The 13,388-nt window shown below is 36.4% G+C and overlaps 1 protein-coding gene across 1 annotated transcript in view; it reads left to right on the top strand.

The window, feature by feature from the left end:
* The window catches only part of CDC14B (cell division cycle 14B), a 104,689-nt gene that overhangs the window by 27,059 nt on the left and 64,242 nt on the right, over positions 1–13,388 (top strand). Inside the window, 1 exon segment of the mRNA XM_078153012.1 lies at positions 5,848–5,940. Within this exon segment, the coding sequence (XP_078009138.1) occupies positions 5,848–5,940 (93 nt within the window).

Genomic DNA, 13,388 nt, shown 5'->3' with positions numbered 1-13,388 from the left:
AGGTAACTTGCTCCTGCAAGACAGAATGTGGTAATATATTTTGCTTGCTTTAGCAATACAAAATAAGAAAGCCAGGCAGGTTTTAAAAAAAAAGGAAAATTAAAGCTCTATATTGTCATTGATAACGTATCTTAAAACATTTTAATAAGAAAAGGTCCTGTTTAACATCATGAATAATTAACATTAGTCCATTTTCCATTATAATCAGAGGATATCAATGTCGGAAGGGATCTTGATGCCCATCTAGTCTAATTTGTAATTGAACAAGAATTCTCCAGCTCTTGCTGGACTAATAATCCACCAGTCTTTGTTTGAAGCTCTTTAGGGAGGGGAAGCTACCACCTTCCAAAACAGCCTCTTATAATTTTGTAATAACAAAATTGTTAAAATAAAAAAAAAACACCCTTCCATCAAGCCTAAATCTTTTTTTTCTTTTTAAAAAAATCATTTATACTCATTTTTAAAAATTTCTAGTTCTGCTTTCTGGGACCAAGCAAAAATGTTGAATCCCCTTTTCATATGGCATCTCTTCAGATACTTAAAAATGATTATAACATTCCTTCTAAGTCTTCTGTTCTCCAGGATAAAAATCCCTAGTTCCTTCAACTGAGATGTGGCATCGTCTAGGGTCCCCTCATCATTCTAACCATCATTCTCAGGACCCTCTCTAGCTTATCAATATCTTTCCTATAAATAATGCCCTGAACTGAATATAATATGCCAAATGTATTCTGATCAGGACAGTAGAAGAAACTTCACCTCCCTCTTCCAGGACACTATACTTCTCTTAACGGAACTTAAAACCCATTAACTTTTTAAGCTACCTTATGATGAAGTTGACTCATTTAGTCTACAGTTAACTAAAACTGTACATCGTTCTAAGGCTAACTGCTTGGTTGTCATGCCTTTCCCATTTTATACTTCGGAAATTGATTTTTGTACACCAAAATATAAAACTTTTTTTGTCCTCATTAAGTTTAATCTTAATGAATTTGGCCTAATATTTTAGACTGGCCAGATCTTTTGAGATCCTGATTCAATCTTGTATTATCTATCACTCCTGCCTTTGTGCCATTCTCAAGCCATTGATTAAAAAAAAATTGAACAGCACCTTGTCAGCCAGGATGTATCTACATGGGTAGGTAGTATAATAAATTGATCAGTGAACTAAGAAAGATCTGAGTCCATATAGTGCCTCAGCCTTGGGCAAGTCACTTAATTTCTTTCTGCTTCAGTTTCCTCATCTGTAAAATGAAGATAATAGCACAGAGTTATTGTGAAGGATCCAAGGACATAATATATATAAAGAGATTTGTAAACTTTAAAAGAGCTGTTAGTATAGATCCCTAGGAAACACCACTAGAGACCTCTTCCAGAGTTGATGTTAAACTGTCAATGACTCTTCTTTGGGCTTGGTTTAGCCAGTTCCAAATTCACTTAAATGTGCTATCACTTAACAAACATCTCTCCATATTGTTCACACTTATAGTCAAGAGACTTTATCAAATACTTGGTTAAAATCTAAGTAAATAGCTACAGTATGATCAACCAGTCTACTAATCCTCTGATGTTACCTGTCCAAAAAAAAGGGAAATGAAATTAGTCCAATATGACTTGTTAGTCTTTAGAAGTTAGACATAGACATATTAGTCTAGTATGAAACCAAATTGGCTCATTGGGATTATTAATCCTTTGCTTTTTTTTTAAGAAAAAATATTTCAGTTATTTTCTACTAAGTGTAGTATGTATACATTATTATACCCAAACATGAAGTAGCTAGTGTTCCTTAACTTTAATAACTGTGTTATGCATATATTTATGAGTATATAGAAGAAGCACTCATTTTCATTTTATAAAGTTCCCCACCTGCTCCATGATGCAGTGAGGTACTAGCGCCAGCTGACAGTGGAACTTCAGACACTCTCCCTAACTTTGGGCAACAGATTTCCATCACCGTTTCTTCTTTCTCAACTGTTCACCAGCCACAGTCGATAACAAACATTTATCAAGCACCCCCTATGTGCCAGGCACTATGCTAAGTGCTGGGGATATAAATAGGAAAAAAGAGAGTCCCTGCCCTCTTAGATTGCAAGCTAACGGGCAAAGACAACTTAAAAAAAGGAAGCTGAAAAGCCAGGGAGGAGGGATGGTGTGGAAGTCAGAGAAGTCCCAGAAGTCACCCTCAGCCAAGTGAGAAACAAGATGTTTTGAGCTGGCCTCCTTCCTTAAATGGAGGTTTTGGAGATTATGGCTCTACCTTCGAGGCAAAGAGGCAGAGGGAAGTGATCCCACTGAAGCTGATGGGATCTTGCAGGATGATGTTTTCTCAATAATGAGATTCCTGGAGCATGACATAATAAAGATATCACTTTAATAATATATTCCCAAGCTCACCGGCCTATATCTTTAGTCTTTTTTTTTTTTTAATCTAGACAGTACCTGTCCTTCCATTTTGTGCTGCCTCCTTTCATTCCACAGTTTCTTTTAAAGATTACTGACTGTGGTCCTGTAATAACATGGGCCAGTTCTTTTACTATAACCCTGTGTTGTAATTTACCTGCGCCTATGACCTGCACTCATCAAGGGCAACTAGTTGCTCTCTTACTATCTCCTTGTTTATCTTGGCTATCAACTCCTCCACAGTTACTTCTGTGCAGTTCTTTCTAGTTCAAAGGTCTTTCTCTTTGACGTAGAAAAGAGCAGCTAAATAAGAGCTGAGCAATTCCACCTTCCCTCCAACATGCATTATCATCACATCTGCTGCAAGCAGGGCTGCTGACCTTCCTCTTTTCCCCAATATAGCTTGTTTTGTAAATGGCTTTTTTGTTCTCTTTGTATTCCTTCCATTTTTGTTTACCAGAACCATACTTTCTTTCTGTCTTTATTCTGTTAACGTGGCCTTACTTTTCATTCTCTTTACATAGTCTTAAAAATCTGCTTTGATCAATCATTTACCTTTAGATCCATATCAGTCTCTTTAAACAATTTCCCCCTTTTCTCCTTACTGAATTTCTTTCCTTCTCATTTTGTGTCTTCTAGATTTCATTCTTGAGAGTTTTGCATCCTTCTTGAAGTTATTTCCCTTGTCAGTGTTTATTCCATGCTACTGAAATCCTTTAAAAGCTGCTCTTCCAATTAGCGTGCATATCACACTGTGCCCACATTGCTTAACCTCTGTCCGAAATTCTAAGGTGGAGTGGTAACTTTTCCACTGAGGTTACCATTATTTCCACTCTAGCAACCACTTCCTATGTGTAGATGAAAACCAGATCTAGAAGAGAATTTTTCTCTACCAGTCAATCAGAAAGCATTTTTTATTATTATGCCAGACAAATCTGTCACTGAGGATACGCAGAAGGGCAAACACAGTTCCTGCTTTGAAGCAGCTCACAGTCTGATGTAGGAGACAACATTCAAAAACCTATGTACAGACAAGATACCTACAGAATAAATTGGAGATAATCTCAATGGGACAACTTCTTGCAAGGAGTGGAATTTTAGCTGAGACTTGGAGGAAGCCAGGAGGCAGAGATGAAGCTGGAGAGAATTCAAGACATAGGGGACACCCTTGTTGTTTCTTCCATCTATTGAAGGCCAAAATCATCAAGCGAGGTCAAGAAATTATTAACTGCTCTGCTTTTGGCAGAGAAATGACTTTAGCAGATGTATGTAATATCATCCTGCCAGGCTTGAGATATTTTCCAAACTGCTCATCTGTTTCCTCTTTCTGTCCAGGTTGTCTGTGGTATACTCAGATAATAATGTATCTTCTATTTCTGCTTCTGTTCTTCTTTACCATACTTCTTTTCTTCTGCAGCCTGGATATCTTCACCCGTTTATCCTACCCTCTCTCTCCTTTTATCAATTCTATCCATTTTGATTTGATTATATCCTTTACAGTTATAATCTAGTCTTGAACCCTATCTCTCCAAATTTCCATGATACCTCTGATGTCAAATTTCCTTCTGCCTTAGGATCTGTTACTTTAGCTTACTTGTTTTATGAATTTGTGTATAGACATCCGAGGGCTATGGGTTTTATTTTTGACTTTTTTTTGGAGGGGGATTTATATCTCTTGTGAATTTTTGGCACTATTCTTACATTTTTGCTACTCTTCATCGTATCTGGCTTGATGGGGTAGGGGGTGTCTGGTAATTTACTTCCTATTTCCTTTTCTATTTAACAGTATTTTGCTTAGATTTGTAGGAACTCCAGGCAAATACATTCTTACCAACTGTCCTTTGGTGCACTTCATTCTGAGAGTCCATTATTCTATAATTGAAGCAGTGGTCCAGAAATCCAAGACCTGTTGTCAGATAACATCTTTTTAAACAGCTCTTCACTCCCCAGATCTGTCTTTCTCTTTTGAAATACTTCCCATTAATTGTCAGCAGTGATGAAAATACCACCTGAGGTATTGCCCAAGATTTCATAATTCATAAAAATGTTTTCTTCCTTCTGGCAGTATCATTTATGCCCATAGGAATCCCCAGATAGTAGTCATCCTTGACAAGGCTTAGAATTAGGTTCCCTGTCATTTTCTGGATACATGCCTCAAGACGATAACAAACCCCTCTATTATTATCAGGTCTACAGAAAGCTGCCTCAGGACCCCTCAGCAGGAAATCATCAGCTACAGATACTTAGTTCTTTTTCATCTGACCTTTACAGGATAGCATATGTGCTTCTGTATCATCCTTCCTTTGTATCATCGGTACTGTACACATTGTAAATGCTTAACATATACTTCTGAATTGAACTGAACTGAAAGACAAATGGCTGTTGCCTCCTTAGCGTCTGTCTCCTTCCTCTTCAGGAAGAGCTTCATATCTATTTGGTGGGCCCAGATGTTCAGTTGACACTTTCTTCTACTCTCTTATCTCTTAACATAGGTAAAGATTTGTTTTTCCTGTTAAAGTTCTTCTTGTTTAAGGAGCACTTGATTTTCCTCCCCATAGTATATCACAGATTTACACAGATTTATAGCTCTTTGGTTTTTTTTTTCTTGGCTTCATTCTTTTTTACTCCCTTTTATATCATTACTACTCATGAAACAGATTGGAGAGTAGAGGTTAACCTCAATTAACAGTTACAGGGATGATTAGCCACAATTTCTTTTTACTTTACCTGTGGTCAGGAAGCTTGTAGTGAAAAATGCATATTTAAAAATAAATACAAAATTTATCTAATTTTATTTAGTGTCTTTAATTTTTATCAGAATTCATTTGTGGCTTTTGGGGCTTTACAATACTTTGTCAGTTAGATTATGACTTCCTTTGTCTGATCTATTAACATGCAGCTTATTTGCCCCTAGGCCCATAAATTGTGAATAAGGTATCCAGAATGAGTGGAGAATTAAAGTGTACTAGTTAGAAATAAAAACAACCCAGATATCATAATTCAAGTATCTATTATTTAAACTGCCTAAGGGAAAGTGTGTATATACACACGCAACAATATGGAGATCTGGTATCTTATGTTGAGTGAAATTTATCAAAATTAATTTCTGTTGGAGCATGAACATGCTAGTCATTTATGGTAAAGTTAACATTATTTAATGATATATGGACACAAATATATGTTTATGTAATTATATAGTAACAACTTTTAATAATCTTGGTGTTTTTAGCATTAATGATTCATTTAGTATTGACTCCTTATGTCTCAGTTTTGAAAATTTTGAATTGGGATAGATTGAATGTTTTGTTTCTAAGGAAAGTGCTTATAAATGTAGAGGTTTGGGATTTTTTCTAAAATCACAGTATAAAGGGAAATGTATCAGGCCACAAATATTTAATGAATTTTAACAATAAATGGAACACTGACAGTTATTCATTTTTAATGCAGTCCATTACAATGATAAGGAAGAAAATAATTCATTTTACGGGCCCTGATCAGAGAAAACAAGCAAATGCAGCTTTCCTCATGGGGTGTTACCTAGTAAGTATTTCACTAACTCCCTAATTTAATAAGTGAAAATGTACTTGATGCTCTGCTAGATGTTTTTAATTTGATGCTTGCTTTAAAAAAAATGAATCTCTTGCTTTTGCTTAATAAGCAAATGTAAAAAAGGGATAGGTTTTCATTGTGGTTTTTCCTGTACAAAGTGGTCAACTTTCAGACTGAATTTTAAAAGGTTATAGAAACCTTTTTTACGTACAATTATTTTGATGATGTTTACAATTTTAGTATTTTTCAAAGCTTGCTTTAGAAAGCAATTTGCTTTAGAAGAAAGGCAGAAAGAACAAATGATGATTATAACATGCTTAAAAATGTTTGGTGCTCTTTTTCTACATGAGGTAGAATCCAGTGCCAACCAACCCTTTCCTTCTCAAAAACACTAATTGTGACTTGAGCACATGGAGAGATTCAGAAAAGCAATATACTGGAACTATTCTAAATAATATGGTGATTAGAGAGTAGCAGATAAGTGTATAGTATGGTTTTCATTTATTTGGAACGTACGTTGCATAAATGGCAAGTTCCATTCACTGTGAAGTAACAGTAAATTGGGTTCTTTTATTTGAGGGGAAAGATTTGAGGGAAATTTCCTAACATCATTGTTACCTGAGAGGCAGCATGGTATAGTGGATTTGAAGGCCAATCTTGAAGTTGTGAAGACCTGGGTTTGAGTAAAGCCTTTGATATATATGCTAGCTGTGTCATCAGGACCAAGTTGCAACCATTCAGTCCTGTAGGTGACTCTCTAAAACTATTAAGTTACAAACAAGAGTCCTCTCTTCCCCCCTCTTTCATTTTGAAATATTTGCTTCCTGTGGGATCTACTTGCGTAGTATCTAAGCATCTAACTTTCTCCTTCATACTTGACAGCGTAGACTCATATGAAGCGAATAGGATACCGGACTTAGAGTCAGTGAGAACTGGGTAAAAATCCCACCTTAATAGCTTATATGACCCTATACAAGTCACATCTCTCTGAGCCTCAGTATCCTTGTCTGTAAAGTGAGGGGGTTGGACTCATTGGCCTCTACTTCCCTTGTACCTCTGGATCTATGATCTAGAAGGGAATGAAGATTAGCTATTACCTATAAGAGCCTGGCTGTGTGCTCTTATAAGTCAGCAGATATTCTGTTAATCGGAAGAAGTAGATTTTTAAATATTGCAGTCATTCATTTCTTATTTAGGATTCATGTGCTAGGTCTATCAGAAGCTCCTAATTTGATTTGATGCAGCTTTAATACAGGTATAACTTGGAAACATTGCAGGTTTCATTCCAGAGCACTGCAATAAAGTGAATATTGAAATAAAGTGAGTCACATGAATATTTTGGTTTCTCAGTGCATATAAAAGTTAATGCAATATTGTAGTCTATTAAGTGTGCAATAGCATTATTCTAAAAAAGAATGTCTTAAATTACATCACCTTAATTAAAAAAAAATGCTAACCATTATTCAGCAAGTTGTAATGTTTTTGCTGGTGGAGGTCTGGCTTCCATCCTGATAGCTGCTGACTGATAAGGGGGGTGGTTGCTGAAGGTTGGAGTGTCAGTGGCATTTTCTTAAAATAAGGCAAGTTTGCTTGCATTGATTGACTCTTTCACAATAGATTTCTCTGTAGCATGTGATGTTGTTGGATAGCATTTTACTTACAGTAGTTCTTTTAAAATTGGAGTCAATCCTCTCAAACCCTGCTGCTACTTTATCAACTAAGTTTATTCAATATTCTTCCATGTTATTGTGTCTCAGGCAATAGGGAGGCCCAAGGAGAGGGAGAGAGATGGGGGAATGCACGGTTGGTGGAGCAGTGAGAACACACAAAGCATTTTTTAAGTTTGCTATCTTATATGGGTGTGGCTTGTGGTAACCCAAAACAATTACAATAGTAACTTCTAAGGTCACTGATCACAGATTACCATTAACAGATATAATAATAATTTAAAAGTTTGAAGTATTCTGAGTATATGACATAGAACCATGATGTGAGCATGTGCTTTTGGGAAAATGGTGCTGATAGACTTGCTTGATACAGGGTTGCCACAAACTTTCACTTTGTAAAAAATGCAATATCTGCAAAGTGCAGTAAAGCAAAATGCAATAAAATGAGACATGCCTGTAATAATAATAACTCCCATTTATATATGCCTTTCATCCACTCTGTATATGTCTTGTGTATACCTAGTCATTTAGAGACAACCAGATGGTTCAGTGGATAGAGTACTGGGCCTGGAGTCAGGAAGACCTGAGTTTAAATCTGACCTCAGATACTAGTTGTGTGACCCTGGGCAAGTCACTTCACCTCTGTTTGCTTTAATCCACTGGAGAAGGAAATGGCAAATCACTCCAGTATCTTTGCCGAAAGAATTCCATGGAATACTACTAGTGTACTATGGTCCACGGGGTCATGAAGATTGGGACACCACTGAATGACATGAACAATATACCTAGTCATTTTCCATGTTTTCTCCTTCATTGGAATGTGAGTTTCTTGAGGAAAAAGACCATTTTGGCCCTTTCTGTCCCCAGTGCTTGGCATATTGTTGTCTGCCTGCCTGCCTGAAGTAGTATGCTAAGTTTATAAAGTTCATTCCTCATAACACACCTTTGAGGTAGGTAGAACAAGCTTGTTCTGTATGTGTGTTTCAGACTTCTGATTTTACCAATGTAGGGTACTACTAGGGAAGAAAATCGGCAATTCTTAGAGAATCCTAGTCTTACAGTTGGGACACTTAGAGTTTAAGTGACTAACTCAGGTATATGCAGCCAGTATGTGTGAGAGGCATGACTTGAACCCATCTCTTTTGAATCATAGGCCAGCTGTCTATCGGTCCACACCATCTCCCCAGCCCTCCAGTCATGTTATAGACAGGAAACTGAAGCTCAGAGACTCAGCTCAAATGACTTGCCCAGATCAAGTGAAAAATGATAGTACACAGCAGTGACTGGATTCAAACTCAGGTCCTAAGACCCCATGTTCAGTACTCATTCTATTATACCATGTAATTTTACAGTTTTTAAAAAGCATTATTTAGAATTGCATGGCTCACAGTTGAATGTCCAGAACTGCAAACTCAAATGAACAGGGATAAATAATGCAATACTGGGAAAGCCTCATTTTTTTTGTTCTTGATTGCTCTCTCTTGTTTCACAAGTCAAGTCACCTCCTGCTATGATTCTTCTGACACAGAGGAAAGACTAAATAGGCACTTGCATTTCCTCAGAGGTGACTTTTTCTCCCAGTAGGAAGTCATGGAAACTTGACTTTTTGCAATAGACATTGCCCTGTATAAAAGTGAAGAATTGTTTAAGGAGTTTGAGAGACAAATACTTTCCTCTCTCTGTGAAAACAGCATTCTCTCTCCTCCTTTTTTGGAGGGGTCTGAAAATTTAGAATTTGGCAAAGATTTAGAAAGATTCAGTTCCTACTAATTATTATGTTTAGTTACCTAAAACCTTTGCTATTTACTGATAGAATTTTCTCTTTGGAGAGATGAACAGCCCTAAGGGAGATGTTTAAAAATGTGTGACCCCTAAAATAAATATTATTATCTGTTCTGTCATTTCCAGTGCTGTTGCTGTTAACCAGAAAATCGTTTTTGTTTTGCTGTTGCGTGAAAATAATCAGCCTAGGCCCTCCTTGAGTTAAAGATACTTGATTTCTTAACATTCTGAAAACGTGTATTACCAATTGTTTTCTCCTCCTTTTTTCCCTTTCTCGACTCCTTGGATAGCAACCAAGTTTGTTCATTCTTGGCTCAGAGCATGGGAATTGTCCCGAAGCCTTTCTAACAGCTCCCTTTCTCTACTCTCGGGAAATAATGTAAATGCTATGCTTCCCTATTGCCCTGCCTCTCCTACCATAAATACTACTATAGACCGGCTTCCTCCTCCATAACACACAGATCTCTCTAATCGTCTTCCTTCTTTCCCATCTCTCCAACTTTTGTCAAGTAACATCAGGGAAATCTATTTCCCTCTCTTCACTCCATGTATAAGCCAAAAAATTTACACCACTTATATCTAATAATGGTGACACACCTGTACCAAAGCAAAAGAAAGCAAAAGGACAAGAGGCAATGCTGTCAGCTTTCAAAATGATTTGAAAGTACAAGTGTCCCATCTATTTCATCATCCTTTTCTATATATATTTTTCTTTTAGCAGCAGCATTCCAGATAAACTAAATTCCCCTATTATTCAATTTTATTCTCTCTGTGTTTCTTTTTTTTTTTCCGGCTGTTTAACTGTTGCTAATTCAATAGTGTTTTTAAAATACATTTGTAGCATTTCACTTTTAGAAGGGGACCTCAGAGGTCACTACATTTAAACATTGGATCCAAATCCTTGTTTTGCAGATGTTGAAAATGGGGCTTGCTTAAAGTTAAGTGATTTGCCCAAACTTTATGTAGTTAATTAATGGCTGAACAGGAGCTGGATCTCCTCAAGTGTTCTAATGCTCAGTGCCATCCTTTCTCAATTACACAACTAGGTTAATGATTTTATTAAGAGTTTAACAATCAGTGTATTAATTTTTTATGATTTAATCTTAAAATCTAACCACTGTTTATAGTATTATATTGTTAAGTTAGGAGGAAATATGGTGAGTTTCAAACATCTGACAATGTTGAAATACATTTATAAACTGGAATGTCTAATGTTTAGCAGACTGTAGACCTTGATGGTTCCAATCGTTGCTCTAATATGCAGTCTCCCTGTTCTTAATTTTAGTAACCATGCTTTTAAGTTAACAAATCATACCCAACCCCTACTCCTGCTAGATTAACTTAAAGTTGCTTCTTTTTTTTCTCAATCTCTTGCTTTTACTTTATTGTTTCTTGATTTCTCATATAGTCATTAGGTTCCTTTTGCTCAATTCTAATTTTTAAGGAGTTATTTTCTTCAGGGACCTTTGGTTTTTGCTAAGCAGTGGGGTTTAGTGACTTGCCCGAGGTCAAACAGCTAGTAAGTGTCAGTGAGGTCAATGAGTGTCTTCCTGACTTGGGCCAGTGCTCTATCCACTGTGCCACCTAGCTGCCCCTTTTTTCTTAATCAATTAATTAATATCAATCAATGAAGCAATTAAATAATTAATTAAAATAATCAATGAATTAAATAATAAATAAATTAAAAAATTTAGTTTTCAACATTCACTTCCATAAGATTTTGAGTTCCATATTTTCTCCCTATATCTCCCTTCTCCCCACCCCAAGACAGCATGCAATTTGATAATGACGCTACATATACATTCATATTGAACCTATTTTCACATTAGTCGTGTTCTAAAGAAGAATTAGAACCAATGGGAGAAACCACAGGAAAGAAGAAACAAACAAAAAAAGAAAAAAAAAGAGCAAATAGTATGCTTTGATCTGCATGCAAACTCCATAGTTTTTCTTTGGATGTTGATAGCATTTTCCATCATGAGTCCTTTGGAGTTGTCTTGGATTCTCGCATTGCTAAGAAGAGATGAATCTATCAAAGTTAGTCACCACACATTGTGGCTGTTACTGTGTACAATGTCCTCCTGGTTCTGCTCACTTCACTCTGCATCAGTTCATTCAAGTCTTTCCAGATTTTTCTGAAGTCTGCCTGCTCATCTTTTCTTATAGCACAATAGTATTCATTCAAATACCACATTCATATACCACAACTTGTTCAGCCATTTCCCAGCTGATGAGCATCCCCTCAATTTCCAATTCTTTGCCACCACAAAAAGAGCTGCTATGAATAATTTTGTACATGTGGCTCCTTTTCCCATTTGTATGATCTCTTTAATCTTGAATATTGAATATCCTAGAAGTGGTATTGTTGGGTATGCACATTTTAATAGCCCTTGGGGCATAGTTCCAAATTGCTCTTCAGAATGATTGGATCAGTTCACAACTCCACCAACAATGCATTAGTGTTCCAAAGTTGCTTCTTTTTCCTGATAAGCATTTATATAATTTTTTAATGGATCATAGTATTCATTTATTGGTAAGAAATTCTGTTAATTCAACCTCATGTGTAGAATCTTAAACCCTTAGGATTTTAAAATAGTTATAAGGGTTATGGTAAGAATACACAATTTGCCATGTAACTACAATGCTGTGTAACTGTGATCAACAGAACAGCATATAGACATTAACCACCCCCACACACTTCTGACAGATTGTGAGTGGCCTGTTTTGTCTCACTATCTCATGGGTCACCTGGGTCTAGTGATAGCATATCAGAGAGATATAAGGGGACACTAGGTCTAGGGACATGAAGCCCATGTGAAAGTTGGTAGGTCAGTGGTCAGGTAGGCAAACAGATCCAAAAAATCAAAGGACTAAGCAAAGTTGGAGGTCAAAGTCTTTGTAAATAGCTGGCAGTTGTAGTGATGTGGCAGTACAAAGCAGAGAGTTAAATAACCAGGCAAAGAGCAATTGGGAGATCCACTGGACTTTGAAGAAACACAGAAGACCAGCTAAGAAGGAAGAACCCTGTTGCTAATGCAACATTGCTATCCAAACCTAGGATGATTTTATTCCCATTTTATCCTAATGAAAACCAGTCCTAAATCGAGCATGGCGTGGAGATCTGATGGTGGTGGTATCAAGACATTCAGCCTACTTAGTGAGTTTGAAAGCAAGTTGCAGAATGCAGTTACCTGGTCAAGACATATTTCTCAGACAGTTTAAAAGAGTGGGTTGCTATTCTTTTATATTCTGAGTTTATATTCCCTTCTTGTCTAGCACTGTCACTTGTCCTGGGGTTCAGGTCCTAATGCTGTTTATGAACAGTGTAACTCTTGGATAAGGGATTTGACCTCTTGTGCCAAATTTCTCCTTCTGTAAATTGGGAAAATTCCACTAACCTCATGTGCCTCACGTAGTGTTGTGAAAGGAGAATTAAATAATATAAGGAATAATGCTTTGAAAAAGTGAAAGACTGCATTTGAATGTGAGTTATTATTTATGGATGAAAATCTGATTTGGGACTTAACATGTTGAGAATTAATTTTCATCAAACTTATTAGTATTTGCGTGAGGACTTTGCAGAATAAATCTGTAGTTTACTGCCCATCTTTCATGTATCTAAAATGGATGGAATTCCCCGTATAAAAGTGTGTCATATTAAACCTTTCCATTAAGTCATCTCTCCTCCTACAGGGTGTGTAAGCATATGTCTGTTTTTTTTCATTTCTACGTAGCTTCAAGGACTATACATATTAAGTCCCAGAGTGACTAAAATGAAATCTAAATAAAGTTCTTGGCTGAGAAAAGAACATTATATCTCCTTACTAGTTACATGTATTGTAAATATGTATATGCATTACCATTCTTTTAGAGGACAAATTAGATAGTCTAGTGGTACATCATGCTGTCAGATGTTTGATGGGACTTTAAATATCCTTTGTGGCTCTTATATCTCTAATGTGGTGAGTAAAATGTTATTTTATTCTTTAA

This window comes from Phascolarctos cinereus, unplaced genomic scaffold (genome assembly GCF_003287225.1).
Source record: "Phascolarctos cinereus isolate Bilbo 61053 unplaced genomic scaffold, phaCin_HiC Scaffold_4;HRSCAF=312, whole genome shotgun sequence".
NCBI classification, from domain to species: Eukaryota; Metazoa; Chordata; class Mammalia; order Diprotodontia; family Phascolarctidae; genus Phascolarctos; species Phascolarctos cinereus.
Note: the sequence above shows the minus strand (reverse complement) of the source record. Positions and strands in the feature narration are given on the sequence as shown.